The sequence below is a fragment of the Paroedura picta genome, chromosome 1, assembly GCF_049243985.1.
Source record: "Paroedura picta isolate Pp20150507F chromosome 1, Ppicta_v3.0, whole genome shotgun sequence".
NCBI lineage: Eukaryota > Metazoa > Chordata > Lepidosauria > Squamata > Gekkonidae > Paroedura > Paroedura picta.
In genome coordinates, this window is record NC_135369.1 from 134,962,987 (window position 1) to 134,986,192 (window position 23,206).

Here is a 23,206-nt window from a genome sequence, read left to right on the forward strand (position 1 = left end):
CGGGTCTTGCTTGACAGTCACATCCCACTTGGTGGATTATGACCTTCCATTCCCAGCAAGCAGGCACCATGGTCATGACGTAGGTTATGGCAGCATTATTGAAATTCTGTACAGCAAACAGGGTTCCCTCCGGTCAGTTTCAGCACTCCTTTGACACAGCCACCTTGAGTCCCTCTCCTAGCCCACGCTCCCATAGTTACTTCTCACATTCTCAGGCATGGGTGTTACCTTCCCTTGCCGAACTTTTCTCTGTTGCTGTCTTTAAATCCTTCTCCACCCTTGTCCCCGTGTCTGAAGGTTCTGGGCAGAGCCCTCAATCATGCCATGCTCTGTCACCTCTCCATCCAAGAAGTATGCCCTCCCCTGACTTAGCAGCTCCAGCCCCTGCCAGCCTCTCCCCAGACTTCTGGCCATACTTGTGCTACTGGGCTATTGCCCTCAGCTGGATTTCTCTGTGAAAATCATTCATTTCTCTTTCCTTCTCTCCCCCCTCCCCTGGACAGGCATTGGACTGTTTCACAGCTATGTTGTCCAAGCAAAGCAGTAAAATGAAGATAGCAGAAGTCATTGGGAGCCAGCTGAACATTTCCAAGCACAAGGTACTTTAGAAGTTGTCACACCCTTTAACAGGTATTTGTCAGTGTCCCATTGCAGAAAGAAACATTTTGATCAGATGAAATAGTTTGGTAGTGTTCAATCTTGCCTCTTCAATCAACAGGATTTTTCATTTTACTTTCTGTGTATTTGTAGTTTAAAAAAGGAATAAAAGCTAGGATTTAAAAAACTATGCAATTAGTTTTGTACTCACACATAGACATTAGGTGTATATTTCTTGAACAGCCGCTTTCTGTGCTGTATGGCTTCTGAAGTTGAAAAGGTACCTAGTGATACAAAGTGACTGTTCAGAGTTCACAATCCCATTGGGATGAGGCAGAATCTGACACTGTCACCCCAAAGTAACTCTTTGATTTGTATGCAGTGCATCTTAATACACAATTGCTTTATGTATGGTGCAAGGCTACATTCTGTATTTATATTGTAGTACATGATCACATGAATTTCATAGTGAAGCAAAATGATGCATAGATGGAAGGGGAAAAATGCAAGATGTTTAAACTGGATTCATAAAGGAAGAGGTTCTAGAGATCGTATTGAAATTTTTCAATGGCTACAGAAGTGTACCATGGAATTTCAAAAGCAAATCAGCTTGTGTATCTACTTTGTGAATCATGAAGCGCTACAGATCGTTTTAAAAGAAATGGGTTTGTTACAACATCTGATTGTTTTGATGAGCAGCCATTACTCCGGACAAGTGATTTCTGTTGAGACAAGATATGGAGAACCAGAATGGCTTCCAGTTGGCAAAGCTGTCAGACCAAGGACATATATTAATTCCCAATCTGTATGCAGAACCTGTCATAAAGAAAACTGGATTAGATTTAAATGAAGGTGAAGTGAACATTGAAGGAACAAACAATTTAGGATACAGAGATGGTACCTCATTACTGACAATAGTGAAGGCCTGAAACCACTGCTGATGAAGGTTAAAGGAGGAATTACAGCTGAACATCAAGAAAAGAGAAGTAATGACTGCTGAGGAATTGAAGATTTTCTGTTCCTCGGCTCCATCGACCAAGAAGGATATTGAGGGCAGTCATGAAGAAACTGGCAAAGGTCCTTAAATGTAGAGAATTATTGCTGGGGATCGAAAGAATTCTATGATATTTCCCATTATGATATATGGATGTGAAAACTGACAGGAAGAAAATTGTTTGGTGTTGGATGAGAGTTTTACAGATAGCATGGACCTCCCATCCACCACCACCACCAAGAAGTCGATTCTAGATCAAGTCAAGCCTGAATTCTCCCTAGAGAAGTTAAAATGACCAAAATGAGGCTATCAAATTTTGATCACATGATGAGAAGACAAGATTCACTGGAAAAGATAATCATGCTAGGAAAAGTCAAAGGCGGCAGGAAAAGAGGAAGACCCAACATGAAATGGATTGGCTCGATCAAGGAAGTCATTGCTTTCAGTTTGTAAGACGTGATCACGGCTATTAATGATAGGCCATTTTGGAGGTTATTAATTCACAGATTCATTGTAAGTTGGAAGTGACTTGGCAACACAGCAAAGCAGAGTTCATTGTGCATGTTTTTATTCTTTGTTTTCTGCAGGCTGAATACTACTGTCAGCTTTATAAACCGGACATCATAATAGGGGAAGAAGAAGTCACAGTGGGAAGAGTCCAGCTGTTTAGAAACCAAACCCGTGCACTACTAATGGAAAGGTATTTGATGGCTTTAATCTTTCAGGCTGCTTTGTAGTATCAAATTCTGTGGTAACTTTTTTAGCAATTCTAATTGATTGTTCAGGGAACCTCATGAGAGAGAACATACATGTATGGAATTGGTAATGGAGATATGCCTTGAAGCACTACAGACTTAAAACTGCAGCAGTGTTATAGGGGATTTTTCACTTTCATGTTGACAGGAAAAAGCAGACATTTGCACCCACACGTCCATCTTCAGTATTAATTGAGCAACTTGCGGTGTGTGTTGACAAAGGAGAGCCTGTGCTGTTGGTTGGTGAAACAGGGACAGGCAAAACATCTGCTGTACAGTACCTGGCCCATATTACAGGTAAAACGTACCATAAACCTGGGAAATTCTATCAGGGCATTCTAGGGTTGCTCACAAGGAGACTTATGGTGTTTTTTTGTTTTGCTTCCTGTTTCAAGGACACTACCTGAGGGTTGTCAATATGAATCAGCAGAGTGATACAGCAGATCTCCTAGGGGGGTGAGTGGTTAATAATTTTGTATATTGTTCTTGTCAACTTGAATAAACTACAAATGAACCATCAATTCCTTTTGGTAACTCCAGTCCAAACAAAATGTATAGGAATTGTCCAGGCTATTTCAAATCATTAATGGATCTTTTTATTTCTTCTTTTTATAATAATTCAAAACTTTATAAATCATCCAAAATCATAAATCACAACCAAAACGGGTTCCTGGGTAAATAATATCCCATTTTCCCAAACTTCCTCAGTGATTGTGATCCTTTGTATTTTCTTAATATTTTCACTGCTCCACATTAATTATCCCATGGGCTCTCTGCTCATCATGTTTTAAGTCTTAATTAGCTAGATTTCTTGAATAAGCCATATCATCACATAATTTTGAGTTCAGTCTGTGTTAGTATGCTGCATTCTGCTTTGCTCTCCTAATGCTGCTGTTGTCAAAAGCTTGTCCTATTATTGGTGTAACCTGTTTTTCATAATGGTTTAGGACTGTTATGTACAATATTTCTGGTAATACTGCCCACCATATTTGCTACAGGCAAACAAAATTCCAATCAAAGCATCTTTACAAACAATTCTGCTCTAGTCCTGAAGTGTGGCTGTATGTCTAATTACATTTATTGATTATTTTATTATTAATACTAATTACTTTATTAAGTGATCATTTCAGTTTTATGTAGCTTTTCCGTTCTTGAGTAGTGACATCACACAGATTTTAAAAATTATACTGTATGTATATGGTAGGCTACAAATGAGTGCTTTATGCATACAGTGATATTACTTGACTAATTAAAAAAAAGAACCTTAACATTTCCATGCTACTTGACTGCAACACACTGTTGAAGATTTCAATGCATGTTTTGTACTTTTACATTCTTTATAGCTATAAGCCAGTGGATAACAAAGTGATATGGATGCCCTTGCGAGAGTCTTTTGAAGAGCTTTTCACTCAGACATTTTCCAAAAAACAAAATCAGACGTTTTTGGGGCACATCCAAACCTGTTACAGGCAGAAACGGTGGCATGATCTCCTCAAACTTATGCAGCATGTTCATAAATCAGCTGTGAATAAAGAAGCAAAAGAAAATGGTAAGACCTTCCCTAACTAGGAAATGCTTGAGCCTTCACACTTTAACTAGAAAGTGCCGTTCAGCAGAAGCTGAAGCACTTTTAAGCAGCTTGATTTCAGAGATTTAGGCAGGTTTTGATTTTCACCCTGAAATTAATTAAATTAAAAAGTGCTTATGTTTGGCTGAGTTGCCTTGTTAAGGTATGCTTCCTTTGAATTGTAAAAATGAAAAATGCTGTAAAAAATATCAGAGCAACTTTTCTGTAGTGCCTTGAAGTAATCTATCAGTGCTATCAGTCTGAAACCTCCCCTGACTTACTGAAGTTTTGTGGATGGTTTTGAGTAGGCAGCTTGGATGTCACTGTGCCTGGTGTTCCTCAAATCCTGGAGCCAGCCCTGTGTTCTGGCAATGGAATTTCACAAGGCAGGTGTAGGCAGCCCTTGTTGCCTGAGTGCAGCACTGTGTTTTATCTGTTAAGATACTGGGAATCCTTAGGTAGGCAGAGTAGTTTTGGTTATAGAGGAGTGCTTCTGGGGATTCTTTCTGAGCATACTAAATAGCAGTGTGGCATGCCTGTGTGAAATGGCCCCTGCTGTTGTGTTAGAGCTGATAGTGCTCTGGAGGATAAAACCAGGAGTAATTTGAGTTGATAACATCACCTCTTGTTCAAAGGCAAGTCCCAGGGCTATACTATGGCCCAAACTAACTTGAGTACACTTCCAGCTTTTGTGATGGAGCAAAGTAGTTCATGTGCCAAGCAAAATGGTCTGCCATGCCATCATTTGGCAGGTGTGCCAGGTGTTGCCTATCACTCTGTGCACTAGTTGAAAAGTGACCAGAACAGTTTGATTTCTTCCAGCATTTAAACAGTTCTTTTTATTCACACCGAGCCTGTGATTTGCACAGTAACCTTCCAAACAGCTACTGTTCAAACCTGTTTTGGACTTATGCCAAATCAATATTAGTTTATTTTTTTCAATTTCTTGACCATCCCTCTTGACAGAACTAACTTGAGGCAGTTTTCAAAAGTTTCAATAAAAACATAAATAATTCATAAAAACAAACATCAGTTTATCAATTAATGTAACAATTATTAACTATTAAAACCTGTAAAAAGGATTGAAACCATCAGACTAGTTGCTGGCTATTAATTATAGTATTGTGCTGTTAGTAGCTCTTATAGTTTGCCATCCATATCCTCTTTCAGGGGAGGTCCATACAGAGGAGGGCCCAAATAATGTTATTACTGGAGTTCATTGGCCACAACCAAACACTTGACAGAAGAGCTCCATCTTGCAGGCCCTGTGAACTGAGCCAGCTCCAGCAGAGCCTTTAGCTCTTCTAGGAGCTCACTCCACCAGGTAGGGGCCAGGACTGGAAAGGCCCTGGCCCTGGGTGACACCAAACATTTGTCGATTCATAAACCTCAGTATTTTTCTTCATTATGTTGATTCTAGCTTGGCTTTGTTTTTCTAGGTTCTCTGTTGAAGGAAAAGTGGGAAGCATTTGGGATTCGATTGAACCATGCTCAACAACAAATGAAGATGACGGAAAATTCTTTGGTCTTTGCATTTGTAGAGGTAGATGTTTTGTTTTTTATATCCTTGGTGGACATTGCTTCATTTTGCCTTTTTAATGGAAAAACTTCATTAGATAACAATGTAACTGCACATTGGTGGAATAGGTTTCCGGTAGAATGAATCAGTGAGCATAGTTGTTGTGCAGTTTATCTGGAATTGGGAATGGGGAAGACAGAGCGAACTGATTTTGTATGTTTCTAAATCTTGGAGTTTTAAAAATCCCAGTTTTATAGGAAAATATATAGAAAATAATTGCACATAGACAAGTAGGCAAACAAAGGGTTAATTTTTCAATCTCCCAAACCAGTAGCCTTGGAGCCCCTTTGGGGAAAAACTTGCCAACTAGTTTGAAGTTCTGACAAGTGACCAAGAACAAAATTTGAGTCCAGGGATACTTTTTTGGCCAACAAAGTATTATTCAGGGTATATACTTTTGTGTGCATGCGCACTTCTTCAAATACCAACCATTTGAAGAACTTTGCATACACACAAAAGCGTGTATGGTTAAATAAATCTTCATTGGTCTTCAAGATGTCCCTGAATTCAGATTTTGTTCTGCTGCTTCTGACCAACACAGTTACCCAAATCAATCATACAAGAAAATAAGATCCTTTTGTACCTTCAGTGATGATCTAAAGTTGATTGATCGCTGTCTCACCAGTTTGATGCCGTATTCCCGTACACAACCCAGGACTGATAGTTCCTCACTTCCCTTCCTTATTGTGGTGCTCATGATGGGAGTGGGTGGCTCAGTGGTTTAAGCACAGCTATGTTGGACAGCAGTGATCCTGTGTGCCACAATAATGTTCTGGTATTTTCATCTGCCCTCAGTTCTCCACCCCACTTCAGGCTGCTTTAACTTGTCCTATGTAATAGCACCCTTAGTCTATTTCTTCATGGTCCAAGGAAGAGGAGAGGCAAACACCCCATGGCAAGCCATGAGGAAGGATCCTTTGGCAGCAAGAAATGCTCATGTGACTAGGTATTAAAAACATTGGGGTAAAATTAAAAACCCTTTATAAATTAATTTATGACTTCAAGGTGAAAGCACTTCAATACATAGATGCTATTGAGGCTAGGGTGGGGGAGATTAGTATCAGAAATGGATTCAGGATTATCAGTGTGTAATGTTTTCTGATCTTTTCACATAGACAAAACTTTAAAAACATGCTCCATTTTGAGGGTGGCATCAGAAGATTTATTCTCATATATCAGCCTTCCTTTTCTGTTTTGTTTTAGGGCATTCTGGCACAAGCTGTGAAGAAGGGAGAATGGATTCTACTGGATGAGATTAACTTGGCTGCAGCAGAAACTTTAGAATGCTTGAGTGGTTTACTTGAAGGGCTCTCTGGTTCATTGGTGTTGCTGGATAGAGGAGACACAGGTATTGTTGTTCTCCAGCAAGCTTTTCTCAGGCAGTAAAATGTTTTAGAAGTGACTCTTCTAAAAGATAGTTACACATGGGTAGCTGCGTTAGACTGCAGTAGCATAAAAAAATTCAAATCCAATAGCATCTTAAAGACCAACAAAAGTATTCAGGGTATAAAGTTTTGTGAGTCAAATTTCTGATGAACTGAGCATTGACTCACAAAACCTTATACTGTTGAAAAATGTGTTAGTCCTTAGGATGATACTGGAAGTTCACATATCTTCTATTATTATAAAGTGGTTAAAAAAAAAGTTTTGTCACCTACATTAGTGTAGCACTAGTATGAAGAGTTATATTTCAATTACCAATCATGCTTGACCTAATTTTAGTAGAGATGCATTTTTACTTGCCTTTCAACAGCAGTCCCCAACCTTTTTCAGACTGGGGAGGGAGCCCGGGGATTGGGGGGGTGGTGAGGGAGAGTGGCGCTTGCCGGCGGGTGCAAATGCGCAGTGGGCTGCATGCTGCGGGGGGGAGGCGTGGGCACAAATGCACAGGTGCAGCAGCTCCGTGCCTGCGCATTTGCGCCTGCTGGCGAGCGCCGCTCTTCCTCTCCCTCCCCCCAATCAGGGATCCTGAGCAGATTTAGACTGCCTAAACAGGTTTATCATATCTGAAAGTGGTAGAATGAAGCATTAGATTTTCCATGGAGGTTTCTTTTCTTCAATGAATTGATTATATTTTGCCTGTGGAGCTAGAAGGAGGCATAAACTGATATTAAGAATACATTCCTCCACTGATAGACAGCACTGTGCTACCCTGCTGTCTTTACAGAAAGGTTGTTAAACAACTTTGGGGAATCTTCATCCCAGAAGCAAAGGTAGGATTACATAGCTCACAGAAGACTTAGAAAAGGAAAATAACTTGCTAATGTCAATGTTGTTCTGTATCCCAAGATTTTTGGGGGCTTAGATATAAACACATTAATTTGCTTTTTTGTTTTGAGAATGAACAGAAATGAAATTGTTCATGTTTTTTTCCTCCTAGAGCCTTTGGCACGTCATCCAAATTTTCGTTTGTTTGCCTGTATGAATCCAGCTACTGATATTGGGAAAAGAAATCTACCTCCAGGAATACGGAACAGGTACACAAGACTGACCAATGTTATCTAGCTGCTTCAAAAGTTTTTGTGTTTTTGCAGCTGAACCATGCTGGCAGATTGGTATGTGGTAGAATAATTACTGCTGCCACTCTCGGGAAGGAGTAGCAGAATGGATGCTACACTTTTCTTCAAATATGCATAAGTTAACAAAGTGGGAGGAGGACATAAAGTTATTCAGTGCTATCCTGGGAAAGATAAAGGGAGAGCAACCAGCATGGCCCTGTTGGTTACTTTCCAAGAAGTCAGCATTGTATGGCAGCTAAGAAACAGCTGGATAAAAGTCTCCTTGGCTATATGAGTGGATTTTATGATGATTTGATCCTTCCTGGTCATACATTTCAATTAAGTTCAGCAAGCAAGAGCACTGAGAAGTAAGTTGTTGTTGGCAGGCTTCCAAATTTTCATTCAGCATTAAATTCTCAACTTGCACTTTGATTTCCCACTGCGTTTCCAACAAGTCTGCCTGTTATGAACTGTGTGCTGACACTGGTGACAAATGCAAGGTGTTGCTGTTCCTGCAGAGCCCAAAACAATTCTAGCAGCACCACGTTGCATTGTGCTTTATAAGCAGACTTGGTAATGTTTTAAATTTAGCTATTGACTACTACAACAGATTGTAATAAGGCTTAAATCTGCTGGATATAAGGTTTACTGAGCAGTACAATGGCATCTCTTTAGGTTTACTGAACTATATGTGCAAGAACTACAAAATGAGGAAGACCTGCAGATTCTTATAATGGATTATTTGAAAGGTTGGAATGTGAGCAAAAATGTTGTGCAAGGGATCATAAGGTAAGTTTTATGCATGTATCAAAGTTCACATTTTAAAAATGCTTAGGGTTGGGTAATGCACCACACATATGACCATTCAGCAGTTTTGGATATATTAATATCTGATAAAAAATACATTACAATTTAGTAGAATTAACATGTGATAATATAGGCTAACATGGCCAAGTATGATTTTTAAGGCCTTTTTTGTTGTTTTGGTCCTTCTTGAAAGACCTCTAAAGAGGTTAACATGAAACTCGTGTCCATCTTCTAGATGTTCCAGCTATATGTTAGCATTCACAAGCTGTACACTGAAGTTCCCTCGTGCTGGCCTGAGTATTTTCTGCCTTTGTATTAAGTAGTATTGGTCATCTTCATAAGAGAGCTCTCCATTGTAAGACAATATGAACTACATTAACCAAGGACCATTCTCTTTATCTTTATTCACTGTGTTATTTGTGTGAACTTGGCTGTATGAGTGGCTTGTCACGTGAATCCTCAGTGCGCTAGTAGAATATCAACAACTTTTAATCTAAAGATTGTTTTTTAACATATGATCTCAACTAGCAAGCTAGCCTTGGTAGTGTTTCTGAAGTTCATTACAACCCTTCCCCCTATCCCATTACCCCGGCACTTTTCTCCTAATAATTTGAAAGCAATCATGTGAGAAAAGTGATTTATAGATTATCGCTTGAAAACTGATTCTGTCAGATGGCTAGTTATCCTCAGAGGACTGTCTGAGTTGCTTCAGATTTAAGTTAGTTTATCCTGTTAAGTAGTTAACCAGCAGGTGTGATGAGATAAAGCAGATGAACAGGGACTTTTGAATAATCAGGGACCTTTGCCTATCATCCATCTTTGGGCATGTGAGCATGTTCCATAGCAGAGGACAGTGCTTATGGTCGTATTCAGGGCCTTGTGCTCTGCGGGTGAAAACCTGTTGGTCGTTCCCGGCCCTAGGGAAGCACGCCTGGCCTCGACCAGGGCCAGGGCCTTTTCGGTCCTGGCCCCGACCTGGTGGAATGAGCTCCCGGGAGAGCTGCGGGCCCTGCGGGATCTTTCAACATTCCGCAGGGCCTGCAAGACGGAGCTCTTCCGCCAGGTTTATGGTTGAGGCCGGGGCTGATAATAGATCTATGCCTCCCCCGGGGACTCGGGTTCTGGACCCGAAGCAAAACATCATCAGGACCTCCTCTCCACCCGCTAGTAGTGGGAGGGAGGGGGGGAGTTGAGCTGCCATTCTTGCCATGCCGGCAATATTGGCAATGTTATTATTGTTTTATGGGGTTTTAATGGGGAATTGCGATATTGTTACCCGCCACGAGCCGCAAGGGAGTGGCGGGCTATAAATCTAATAATAATAATAATAAATGAGGCAGTATTTTCCTTTACTGCACAGTGTGAGATTTAACTGGAACACTGAACAAAGCTTTAAAGCTGCTTGTCAAATCCCCTGCTTCCTAATCAAAGAGAAGATGTTGATAAAATATCTTCTTTGAAACAAAGTGTGGTATTACATACATGAAAAGTAGAGTATTTCATTGTTGACTCCTTCTCTGTAGCTTCTATTTGTCTGTGAGAAAGGAATGTGAAACAAAGCTGGTAGATGGGACAGGCCACAGGCCTCACTACAGCCTTCGTACTCTGTGCAGAGCGTTAAGATTTGCCTCAACCAATCCATGCAGCAATACACAGCGTTCACTTTATGAGGTAACGATCATTGTTCTATGTTCCTAAACCTTTGTTTAACTTTAAAAGTCCAGGAAGGATAAGTATCCACAAGGTTGTCTGATGTTATAACCTGAAATGTCCCCTTGAAGCTTTCAGTATAAATATCTGCCATCTTCTTCTCAATAGGGTTTTTGCTTGGGCTTCCTCACACAACTTGACAGAATTTCGTACCCAGTAGTTCAGAAGCTAATACGCCATTATATCCTTTTTGGAAATGTAAAAAGCATTCTCAAGCAGGTGAGTAACTGACTATTTAAAGGTTGGGTTTTTAAAAATATTAATAGAACTGATGTTAGTTAATTTAAACATCCTATTGTGGAGGTAACTTTAACTGTGTTCATAGTTGGTCCATTCCGAAAACAACTGATAACAGAGATTTCTTGTGATTTTTTTTCTCCCGCTTTTACTGAAACAATGAACTGAACAACTGTAAATGCCTTCTCACCTGTTTCTGCATGAGGAGACATATTTTTTTTTAGCCTCACCTTGTATATCCTTTGGATGCTGCAAGTCGATTCTAGCATTTGTGCTTTCCTTTTTGTACAAAAAGGCAGATTTTTCAGAAGGGAGGGGGGAGAGAGGATGGTGATGAGGAAAGGGATGTTTCCAAACGGCTCACAATGGTTAACATGAATCTCATATTGGACTCATATTGGGATAAATTTTAATTTGCCTGGTATATCCTCCACCCTCACACTGTTGTTATACCTTAGAAGGCTAACCTCACTCTTCAAGGAGCATGCTTTCTTTTAAGATCAACTACAATTTCATGCTTTCTGACCTAACCCTCTCTATCTTCAGTTTCACCCAGACAGGATGATCCTGTGCTCTAATTTTCCAAAGGCTCTCTGTTCTTTTTACATCTATCAATGTATAGTTCTAATGGTGTTCTTTTTTAAAATATATATCCTTCACTAGAAGAAGGAGCCTACATGCCCTGGGCTTGAACTTGGGCCCCACATCTTCCATCGCATCCGAACATCCATCTTTCATAAAGAGTCTCACCTTTTTGCATGCCATGATGGCAAGAAGAGGCTCAGAACATAAGGTTCAGCACATAAGCTTTACTACTGACTGGTAAAGGAGCCATTGCCAGACCACCCTACAAGCCACTCTGCCTGTCCTGTGGCCTTTCTCAGGGCATACCCATTCCAGATGTCTGCTAGGTAGTGACCTCCTCACAGCCCTTGGACTTTGTGCTTTTCCCTCCTTTGATTGTTAAAGCCTAATCGTTTGCAGTTTTTAGTCTGAGCATGCATCTTAATACTAATTGATTCTAGTGGTTGGAAGAATCCTTTAGAGCTTGCCCTAGAAGCAACTCCTATTTGAATCTGCACACACTTGATTCCCAGCAGTGTGGCTGCACAGATGTTCACACGTTACAAATAAAGAGTCTGTTCTACAGTGAAGCAACAAACATGGAATTGTGTTTTGTGAAATAACTGTTACGTAATACGTTTTATGTGCTAATGTCTTTGCCTTTAAGTGAGGAAGAACTAATTGTCCCTAAACAAGGTTTGTTTCTTTAATATTACTATAGCCCTTACCGGAGCCTAAAGGAAGCCGAATGATAAAGATAGAGGGATACTGGATTCCAGTTGGTGATAAGGAGCCTACAGTGGATGAAACTTATGTGCTCACACCTTCGGTTAAACTTAATCTCAGAGATATCGTCAGAGTGGTATCAGCTGGGTATGTTGGACATCAGTAACAACTTTTCTGTCCTCAGGAAGTAATATGCTTCAAGTTGGGGAGTAGCTTCCCCCTGCTGGTGGAGAAATGTATATAACAATTGTAGATTTTATCCTCCCATTGCAGATTTCCACTTTGACCCTTCTGCTGTTCTGGAAGGAAGGTGTTCCCTGTCTTCAAGGAGCAGAATTTGGGGGGAGGCCAATGGGCTACAGTAGGAGGAAGGGATGGTCAGAAATCACCCCACTCCCATGGTAGTGGAAATAACTTATACTGGCTCAAAACATCATTTGAATTTAAACAAATTAACCTGGACTTTGTTCGTGCCTTTTTTTGTCTTCCTGTGACACAAAGAATCAAGACTGCATCTTTACAACTTTTTTTTTAATAATTGCTATTCCTTAAGATTCTAGCAGCCATTTAAGGAAGACAAATGTGCCTCTAGAGCAACGTTGTCAGTGGGGTGTGTACTACCCATACTTAGAATAGCTGTACATGCAGATACACTGTTCAAATTTTACTATGTCATATGCAGGAGGTTGCTTTGTAGAGAAATGTATACTGCAAATGTTCCCTACCTTGAGCTTTGATATTTGGCAAAACCTTTGAAAATGCATGCCGTGCTATGGGTAAAATCCGTTTCTAGAAGCTCTCCTAGACCTTATGCTGTGAAGCAAGCAAGGGTTGCAGGGTTTTAAGAAATGTCTGGCCGTCACAAATTGTTTTCTTGTCTGTTAATTCTTAAAGGACTTACCCAGTGCTGATCCAAGGAGACACTTCCATTGGTAAAACCAGCTTAATCCGCTGTTTGGCTGCCGCTAGCGGGAACCATTGTGTTCGGATTAACAATCATGAGCACACTGACATTCAGGAGTATATCGGCTGTTACACATCGGATGCAACTGGCAAGCTGATATTTAAGGAAGGTAGAGTCATATTCAAGTTTACTATGTTAATCTCTTATCTGTTCTTGGTTCATCTAGGATTTATCATCCAGTACGGTATTACATATTGCTCACAAAGTTGCAGTGCATAGCTTTTCCCTGTCCACACGGTCTAGTGATCCCTTCCCAATGCAATTCTGTTTAGAACAAATCTTTGATGGGAATCGATTGTTTCACGATTTAAGACTGACAATTTGGAGTTGTGTAGGAGAGAAGTGAAAGCTGTCTCATTAAGGCCCATTATGCACGGCCGCCGAAACGGCGATTTCGGGTCACATGGAAAACGCGGAGGGGGAAGACGCGACGCATACCGGTTATGTACGGGGCGGGGCGCGACGGCGGCAAAACCCAGAGTAACCGATTATGCACGCGGCGATCCGGGCGCCACTTCTGGTTGCGCCCCGGTCACCCGGAAGCTGCGCTTTCTTCCGCGTTTCACTGACGCGGCTTTTTCGGCGGCATGCACCAAAGCTGCGGCCGGTTGCAGCCGGCTCCGTGCGTTATCAGTGATTTTAGTCGCCGCCATTCCACCCCGAATGTGCGCTAAAACCCCCGTGCATAATGGGTCCAAAGCACGCATGCTGATGTTGAGCCCGCTGGAGGATGTTCTCTCACAGCCTAATTAGTTGACAATATGGTTGTGAAGGAAATGGGGTGGGGAAGATGGCTTCAACCTCCTTGGAGGAAGTGTAGTTGACTTCCTTAACAGAGGGGCCCAGCACTTGTGCTCTTTCTTTAGAAGCTTTGGAGCTGTGCTTTATGTCAGGGTTCAAGAAACCAGTCAGTAGACTTTTCTTAAGGCCTCTCAATTCTTAATAAATTTGTGTAATTAAATCAGGCTTTCAGGTATTAGCACCTCTGAATACTCAGCTCAAATCAAACTAATTGTTGCCATGTTCCAGCATATTCAGTAGGAACATGCAACCTCTGATGCAAATTTAAGGAGAAATTACTGTTTGATCCATTTTGTGACTTTCAGTAGGCTTTTCTGGGTCAGCCTGCAAAGTCTGACAAGAGATTTCATTGTGTTCTGTGCCAGAGTAGATCAGCAAATCATCATTAGCCTGGGCAAATCCAAAACTGTTTCAGAAGGCAGCAGCACAGGTCCTCCTGGGGACCCAGTGGAGAGCACACATTTGGCCACTGCTCTCCCAGCTGCACTGGCTCTAGATGGAAGACCAAATAAAGTCTTGGTCTTAACCTTTAAAGCCATAAGCAATCTGTGATCGTTGTATCTATGGGACCACCTCTCCCATTATGCCCCCCAAAGAGCACAGGAGGCAGAATAGGGAAAATTGTATTATAGCTATTTATTTAGGTATGGATGTTATAGTATTGTATTTTTGGAGGGGTTGATTTTCAGATGACTCTGCCTGAGACATCCAGATGCTGCTCCAAACATCTGGCAAATGTTTCCGGGAGGGTCTGTCCATCAGGAGATAGAGCTAGGTGTCATCTCCATGTTGGTGACACTGCAGCGTAAAACCCTTAACCAGCTGAACTAGAGGACATGTATATAGACATTAAAAAGTGTGTGGGAGAGTATCACGCTCTGTGGTGCACAAAGGGGTCAGATAGCTCTTCCCAACCCTCTGTGTCAGGTTCTTAAAGAAGGAGACTAGCCACTTTTGGGCTGTCCCCCTAATCCAGTGAGGCGGTGGGCTAGCTCGTGATAGACCACATCAAATGCAGCTGACAGATCTAGAAGCACAAGGATAGCTGAACTGCCCTGATCCAGCTGGTGTCGAAGATCATCCATCAGAGCGACCAGTGCCATCTCCAACCCGTGGCCATTTTCCAAGGGTGCGAAATGAGAAATCTTTTCAGAGTTGGCTCAGTCATATTAAATGCACACATCCTAGGCGTCTCCTATACAAATGAGATACTGATTGTTATTTCTACCCTTCTGTTAAAATTGGTTTCTTTTTATCTTGTCAGTACATAATAGAAGTCACCTTATAGCTCAATGTAAAGCAACAAGAAGTACTGTTGTTTTTCAGAAGTTTAAATTTTGTAATTGCTTTAAAGGTGTCCTAATTGATGCAATGAGAAAAGGCTACTGGATAATCCTAGATGAACTGAACCTGGCACCTTCTGATGTTCTGGAAGCATTGAACAGATTGCTAGACGACAACAGAGAGTTGTTTATAGCAGAGACTCAAGAAACTGTCAAAGCCCACCCAAGATTCATGCTCTTTGCCACACAAAATCCGCCAGGTCTCTATGGAGGCAGGAAGGTTGGTAGAATGGTTCTAAGACAATGATTACTCTGGATGTCATCTCTCTCTCTCAACTCCCCCTTGTGCTCTTGCTCAAAACTTCCAGGCATATAGGTTGCTCTCCCCTGTTAAATTTGTACAACGGTCATAGTTAGAATTAACCAGATGTCACAGCATAGTTGGAACAGTTGTGAATCACTCTGAATGGGTTAGTACTGTAAATATTTGTATATAAATAATAATACAGTACCCATGAATAAAATGTAGACTGTTATGACAGGCTCCCTTCATGTTTCCTTACTCTGAGGAAAACTTTTCCCCTAAAAATAAAATGGAGTTCCCTCACTGACTGAGCTGACCTTGTAGTATGGTTTCTTTGTTGTAATTAGTAAAGCTGGCTGTCCTACTCTGTCACTGACAGAAGTTTTGGCATGAACTCAGCCATAGAACTTTATGGGTGTCAAGTTCTCAGTTGACTTCTCAGTAAGCAGTCTTGACATGTTTCGCAAAAGATTTATTGAAAAGAAATGAACCAATTCCATGAAAATGTTGAAAATACACTTGGAGATTGTTATAGCCCAATCGGCCCGATCTACATGCTATGTCAAGAACCCCAACTTTGCAGAGTAACTGCCCCACTTGCCATTTGTCAAATGTATGTGTGAACTCCAAACCTCAGATATCCTGACTTTGAAGCTAGGGTCAAGCAGATAAGACTGCAGCAGCTACTCCTCCCATGACCCATCTATCAACAAAGGAACAGTGCACAGCCTAAACAGATCAAAGTGAAACCATTAACAAATCTGCACATCATAACAATCTCCAATTCCAACCCCATCACACAGAGAGAAATGAAACATGCTTACAGTAAAATATGGCAGGAGGTAGGTGCCAACATAGATCTTGACAATGAGAAGGTGTAAGAGCCCTAATTTCTAAAACCTTTTCAGAACGGCACTGAAACAATGACAGTTTAACCAAAACAAAAGATTTCATTTAACATATTTAGTTATTTATTCAATTTTTTGACTGCCCTCCTGGCAAGCTACCTCAGGGCAGCGTACAAAATTATAAAACACAAAATTAAAACAAATAAAATAGAGTTTTAAAATTAATTTGAATAAATAATGGCTGGTTAAAAATAGCGATATTTCCACAGAGCGTCTGTGGGTTGGTGGGACCATAATGATGTAGTTCGTAATTATGTGTTCACTTTGGCCCCAGCTAAAAGCCTGGTGAAAGAGCCAGGGGGAGGGGTAGATGGAACAAGAAGATAAAGTTTTACTATAAGAAATCGTTGTTGTACAGGTTGTAGAATCTGAATTACCAGCTTTAGAAAGATTTCTGAGTTTTGTCACTGAAAGGCTTTTGTTTCCATGTTTACCCAGACACACTTTTTTCCTCTGAACTCCCCTGGTTGTCTAGAAGGTAGTACCTTGCATAGTACCTGAGATTCCCTTTCTAGAATCACCAGCAACCCTCTAACGTCTGAGGTGCCTGAATCAAGTTTCGATACCAGTCCAAGGAAATTCTCAACCAATTTCCCTTTTTAACTGAGCAGGGGTCTTTCTTCTCTCCCTAGAAGATTTCTCCTCCCTTTGACTTGAATTCGGAGTATAAAAACAGTGCAATTCCTGCTGCCAAATATCAGTGCGGAACTGCTAAATTCAGCCTACTAGTCGAGAATGTTTTCTTTGGCTAAAATTTTCCTAATTTATTGTTCTGCTTACGCATAGACAGGTCTTCTCTAGACACAGGTTCTGTCAGACTCTGAATCAAAATAACTTCTCTCCAGCACTAGGCTCTGATATCATCTCTCTCACAGCTGTTGTTGGCTAATCAGAGCACTTGGAGAGCTAGTTTGGTGTAGTGGTTAGGAGTGTGGACTTCTAATCTGGTGAACCGGGGTTGATTCTGCATTCCCCACGTGCAATCAGCTGGGTGACCTTGGGCTCGCCACGGCACTGATAAAGTTGTTCTGACTGAGCAGTACTATCAGGGCTCTCTCAGCCTCAGCCGCCTCACAGAGTGTCTGTTGTGGGGAGAAGAAAGGCCACTTTGAGACTCCTTCGGGTAGAGAAAAGTGGCATGTAAGAACCAGCTCTTCTTCTGTTCCTGCTTCAGTGAAGAATTTGCGCTTCATATCCTGTTCCTTCAGCTTTTGGGGCCTGGCTTTGAAAGTGCTATCCTTTACAAATGTATATCCCAGGCTGGTAGACTGAAAGCTTCAGAGAGGAATCTTTATTTTATGTATATATGGGTATTTGGACTCAAGAGAGGGAGTAGGTTTTCAGAGAGGAATATCTGTAGCTATAGAGAATACCTGAAAGAGTGGCCAGTTTGGAGGATCACACAGTTCTATGAGTAACTTTAAAGAAATCACATTAGGTCCTGCTTACAACACTATCTGCCATCTTAACTCTTTCATAGGCTTTCTTGTCTAGAAAACTTGCTAATGTTTTCAAATAATTGGATACACCCAGCTCAATTTTTCAGTTATTTGTTTTAGATATTTGTTTATTGCATATAACTGTTATATCCTAAAGAGGGTTGTGTGCATTTGAAATACTCTTGAATGAATTTGTTTTTCTGGAGCAAACGTTTCAAGAACACTTTGAAATGAATAATAAAAAAAAGCCATTACACTTGTAATAGAGCTTCTGCTATGCAGATAGACTAGCTTTGTCATATTCTGTACTGCTATAAGGGGGTAACATTTAACAATCTATTATTCTTATTTGTATTTTAGGTATTGTCGAGAGCCTTCAGGAATAGATTTGTAGAGCTGCATTTTGATGAATTACCAAGTTCAGAGTTGGAAACAATCCTGCACAAGCGATGCCAACTTCCTCCTTCTTACTGTTCTAAACTTGTCCAAGTCATGTTGGAATTGCAGGTACTTGGCATTTTATGCCTGGAATATTTTCACTTAAGTAATGTGAATAGGTTGGCAAGTAGGCTTCCAAGCTGGGAAGTTCTGAATCTGTAAATGATGGCTGGTCAAAACTTGGAATTCCACATGTCTTTTGGAAACCAGCATGGTGTAGTAGTTAAAGAGGAGGGGGCTCTAATCTGGAGAACTGGGTTTGATTCCCCACTTCTCCACATGCAGCCAGGTAGTTGACCTTGGACTAGTCACAGTTGTCTTACAGCTGTTCTTGCAGGGAAGTTCTGCTAGAGTTCCTTCAGTCCCACCTACCTCACAGAGTGACTGTTGTGGGGAGAGGAAGGGACAGGGGGATTTGTAAGCCAGTTCTGGACTTTCTGGTAGTGAAAAGGAGGGTATAAAAAAAGAAGGCATATTTTGATTTTGTTCAGTTGGGGTTGCATAGTGGCCAAGCGAGATCATCTAGTTATATGAGAGACAAGAGTTCACCTTAGGAACTTTCGCAATAAGCTGCAACCCCCATGTCCCACCTGCCTCCTTGAGGTCCCTCAGCCATCAAGAGTATCTTTTTTAGAGAAGAGAGAAGCTAAATTCAAGTCCACCAACTCCTCAAAGACCAGCAAGAATGTTAGGTTATAAACTTTGAAGAGTCAAAGCTCCCTTCCTCAGATACCTGACTGAGAAGAGAGAGATTGTCTGAACCATTTCTGTTCAAGGTTTGTTGGATCCAACTATTTTTCTTTGGGAGATAGTTGGGTAATCAATATCTGAACAGCTAATTTTTTGGCTGTATGAGAATGGGAGAGGGAAGGGTTTTAAAGGCTCTTGGTTCATTGGAAGTTTTATAGTTATGGGGCCAGGTTAGAGTTTTGCCACTTAAGCCTCACTGGTAAGGTAAATTGGATTATAGTATTTGGTTTGTGTTCAGAACGGTTCCATCCAAGTGTCTCACAAGCCAATGGTTAAGGGAAAGAGCAGTGTAGGGCTTCTAATATTGAACCAATCAGCAGCAGTTTGGGAGCAACTAGCAGAAATTTAGTAATTAATTTTGGAGGATGAAGAAAACAGTCTTCCAACAAGAGTTGGATTTAAAAGAATTTGCTGACTGTAGTATCTTTAATTTAGACAACCTGTTTCCCGAACCCTAAAATATTGAATAGGATGCTGGACCACTGAGATATGATAGTGTATTTATCAGCTGCCTTCAGGGCCCCCTCCCCCTCAGGCAAACCAAACTTCTAAAGTCAAATTCAAGTTTTAAAAATAACAGGAATTTCAGGGAAATTAACTCTCTCCTAGTTTTCTTGCTGACATACTGGCATTTAAAGTATTAGAGTAGTAGTACAGCACAGGCACAAATTTACCTCTTGATTGAGGATTAGCGCTCCGATTTTTGGCTTTTCTGAGTGTTGGAATAGCTTCCATGGATGCTTGTTGGGTCCAGGAAGAACCTCAGTGAATGCTGGATTGAGAAGAGGTCTGATTAGGGATGGACACAAATTGAACCACAAAAAAGGAAATTCATTGTGTTCAGGAACTGACCTGTCACGAACTTCCATACATTTTCAAGCAGTTTGTGGTGGTTGGTGGATAAAACAGAAAGCAGGTGTTTATCACAGTCCCTTTAAGCCCTTGCTTTCTATTCCCAGCAAAAGCTGCAAAAGCAGCTGAGTGGCAGGGAGCACCTCACTGCTGTTCAGCTGATGTTTGGGCTCTCTACAAGTCCCATTTTAAGGGCCTGCAGTTCCTTTCAGCAGGGTTGGCAGAGCAACAAACTGCTTTGATACGTGTTCAGTTCACATTTTGGCCACAAACAACACAAATCTCATTTTTCCAGTTTGTTCCCCCCCCCCCACAGGCCTGATAGAGTGTCAGGAAGACAAGGGAATTATTGCAAGGGGAGTGAAGATGGAAAAGTAGCAGTAGATCCAGAGGTCAGTGAATGGCAACAAAGGCTTATTTTGTGTCCTTATTAACCCAGTCTCATCGCAGAGGTTCGTCGGTGTTTTCAGGCAAGCACGGATTCATTACACTTCGTGATCTCTTCCGATGGGCTGAGAGGTACCGATTGGCAGAACAAAAAGAAAAGGACTATGACTGGCTTCAGCATTTAGCGAACGATGGTGAGAATTTCTCCTCTTTTCAATTAAATATTGCTCCTCTACAGGGAAAGCTGTGATTCCAAGTCTTAGATCATTGAGTCTGGCTTCTAAAATGGTATGGACAAGCATACTGATGTATGTATATTTGACTTTTTGTACCTAGGGTTTATGCTTTTGGCCGGAAGAGTCCGGAAACAAGAAGAAGAGGTGGTTATTCAGGCTGTCATTGAAAAACACTTTAAGAAGAAACTGAATCCCATCTCCATCTTCTCACAAGAAAGTATGAAGAAGCAAATTAATCGGTTTACAGAAGATGGTAAATGAGAAATTTTAATGCTTGGTTAATTTTAATTCCTGATTATTGCTGATGGTGACTTCTGTGTGTGGGTAATTGTCTATCTCTTCTCCCTCCACTTTAAAGCATCTGCATTGACGTCTGTAATGGATGACCAGTTTGGTCATGTTGTGTGGACTCAAAGGATGACACGGCTTGCTGTGCTGGTAGGCCGAGCATTGGAGTTTGGTGAGCCCATACTACTTGTTGGAGACACAGGGTAAACTGTTTTTTCTTGTTACATTATTGCTTTGTATTACCTTCAGAAATTGTGTGTGCAGTGTTATGCATGCTGGTATTGCTCCTGTGAGCTGTAGCTAGTTGTGCATTTTCTGACAAAATTCTGGAAAACTGTAAGAAAAATAATTTTTAGTGGGAGCATGGTGACTGATCATCTTTTGGTTAAATCTACCCTCTGTTACCTGCTTCCCTTTCCCTTTCCACTTATGGTAATATCTGTGAAGAAGAAAATAAAAGATAGCAGAGTGCACATATGAAGATGGGTCAGTGGGAAGATATTATTTAGTTAGAAATATAAATAAATAAATAAATAAATATTGTTGTTGTTGTTGTTATGTGCGAAGTCGTGTCCGACCCATCGCGACCCCATGGACAATGATCCTCCAGGCCTTCCTGTCCTCTACCATTCCCCGGAGTCCATTTAAGTTTGCACCTACTGCTTCAGTGACTCCATCCATCCACCTCATTCTCTGTCGTCCCCTTCTTCTTTTGCCCTCGATCTCTCCCAGCATTAGGCTCTTCTCCAGGGAGTCCTTCCTTCTCATGAGGTGGCCAAAATATTTGAGTTTCATCTTCAGGATCTGGCCTTCTAAAGAGCAGTCAGGGCTGATCTCCTCGAGGACTGACCGGTTTGTTCGCCTTGCAGTCCAAGGGACTCGCAAGAGTCTTCTCCAGCACCAGAGTTCAAAAGCCTCAATTCTTTGACGCTCGGCCTTCCTTATGGTCCAACTTTCGCAGCCATACATTGCAACTGGGAAGACCATAGCCTTGAATAAACGCACTTTTGTTGGCAGGGTGATGTCTCTGCTTTTTAGGATGCTGTCTAGATTTGCCATAGCTTTCCTCCCCAGGAGCAAGCGTCTTTTAATTTCTTTGCTGCAGTCCCCATCTGCAGTGATCTTGGAGCCCAGGAAAATAAAATCTGTCACTATCTCCATTTCTTCCCCTTCTATTTGGAAGGAATTGAGAGGGCCGGATGCCATGATCTTTGTTTTCTTGATGTTGAGTTTCAAGCCAACTTTTGCACTCTCCTCCTTCACCCGCATCAACAGGCTCTTTAGTTCCTCTTCACTTTCTGCCATTAGAGTGGTATCATCTGCATATCTGAGGTTGTTGATATTTCTCCCTGCAATCTTGATCCCAATTTGTGACTCCTCTAATCCCGCATTTCTCATGATGTGCTCTGCATACAAGTTAAATAGGCAAGGCGACAGTATACAGCCTTGCCGAACTCCTTTCTCAATTTTGAACCAGTCAGTGATTCCATGTTCAGTTCTCACTGTTGCTTCTTGACCTGCATATAAATTTCTCAAGAGACAAATAAGATGCTCTGGTATTCCCATCTCTTTAAGAACTTGCCACAATTTGTTGTGCTCCACACAATCAAAGGCTTTAGCATAGTCAATGAAGCAGAAGTAGACGTTCTTCTGGTACTCCCTAGCTTTCTCCATGATCCAGCGTATGTTGGCAATTTGATCTCTAGTTCCTCTGCCTCTTCGAAATCCTGCCTGTACTTCTGGAAGTTCTCGGTCCACATATTGCTGGAGCCCAGCTTGTAGGATTTTGAGCATAACTTTGCTAGCATGAGAAATTAGTGCAATGGTGCGGTAGTTTGAACATTCTTTGGCATTGCCCTTCTTTGGGATTGGAATATAAACTGACCTTTTCCAATCCTGTGGCCATTGTTGAGTTTTCCAAATTTGCTGGCATATTGAGTGTAGCACTTTTACTGCATCGTCCTTTAAGATTTTGAATAGTTCAACTGGAATGCTGTCACTACCACTAGCTTTATTGTTGCTCAGACTTCCTAAGGCCCATTTGACTTCACATTCCAGGATGTCTGGCTCCAGGTCAGTAACTACCCCATTGTGGTCATCAGGGATGTTAAGCTCACTCTTGTATAGTTCTTCTGTATAATTTTGCCACCTTTGTTTGATCTCTTCTGCTTCTGTGAGGTCCCTACCATTTTGGTCCCTTATCATACCCATCTTTGCATGAAACGTTCTCTTCATATCTCCAATTTTCTTGAAAAGATCTCTGGTCCTCCCCATTCTATTGTTTTCTTCTATTTGTTTGCACTGTTCATTTAAGAAGGCATTCTTATCTCTTCTAGCTTTTCTCTGGAATTCTGCATTCAATTGGGTGTATCTTTCTCTTTCTCCCTTGCCTTTCACTTCCCTTCTCTCCTTAGCTATTTGTAAAGCTTCCTCAGACAGCCATTTTGATTTCTTGCATTTCTTTTTCTTTGGGATGGTTTTAGTTGCTACCTCTTGTACAATGTTGCGAACCTCCGTCCATA

At 41.3% G+C, this 23,206-nt stretch overlaps 1 protein-coding gene across 2 annotated transcripts in view; it reads left to right on the forward strand.

The window, feature by feature from the left end:
- The window catches only part of MDN1 (midasin AAA ATPase 1), a 136,135-nt gene that overhangs the window by 17,435 nt on the left and 95,494 nt on the right, over nucleotides 1–23,206 (forward strand). For both annotated transcript variants that reach the window (XM_077304325.1, XM_077304335.1), the window contains exons 12-29: nucleotides 504–599; nucleotides 2,179–2,291; nucleotides 2,495–2,643; nucleotides 2,742–2,802; nucleotides 3,690–3,895; nucleotides 5,353–5,456; nucleotides 6,696–6,840; nucleotides 7,873–7,969; nucleotides 8,666–8,779; nucleotides 10,321–10,468; nucleotides 10,616–10,726; nucleotides 12,030–12,181; nucleotides 12,929–13,107; nucleotides 15,154–15,362; nucleotides 18,094–18,240; nucleotides 20,213–20,354; nucleotides 20,497–20,649; nucleotides 20,755–20,887. In XM_077304325.1, the coding sequence (XP_077160440.1) occupies nucleotides 504–599; nucleotides 2,179–2,291; nucleotides 2,495–2,643; nucleotides 2,742–2,802; nucleotides 3,690–3,895; nucleotides 5,353–5,456; nucleotides 6,696–6,840; nucleotides 7,873–7,969; nucleotides 8,666–8,779; nucleotides 10,321–10,468; nucleotides 10,616–10,726; nucleotides 12,030–12,181; nucleotides 12,929–13,107; nucleotides 15,154–15,362; nucleotides 18,094–18,240; nucleotides 20,213–20,354; nucleotides 20,497–20,649; nucleotides 20,755–20,887 (2,459 nt within the window). The remainder of the gene's footprint in view (nucleotides 1–503; nucleotides 600–2,178; nucleotides 2,292–2,494; nucleotides 2,644–2,741; nucleotides 2,803–3,689; nucleotides 3,896–5,352; nucleotides 5,457–6,695; nucleotides 6,841–7,872; nucleotides 7,970–8,665; nucleotides 8,780–10,320; nucleotides 10,469–10,615; nucleotides 10,727–12,029; nucleotides 12,182–12,928; nucleotides 13,108–15,153; nucleotides 15,363–18,093; nucleotides 18,241–20,212; nucleotides 20,355–20,496; nucleotides 20,650–20,754; nucleotides 20,888–23,206) is intronic.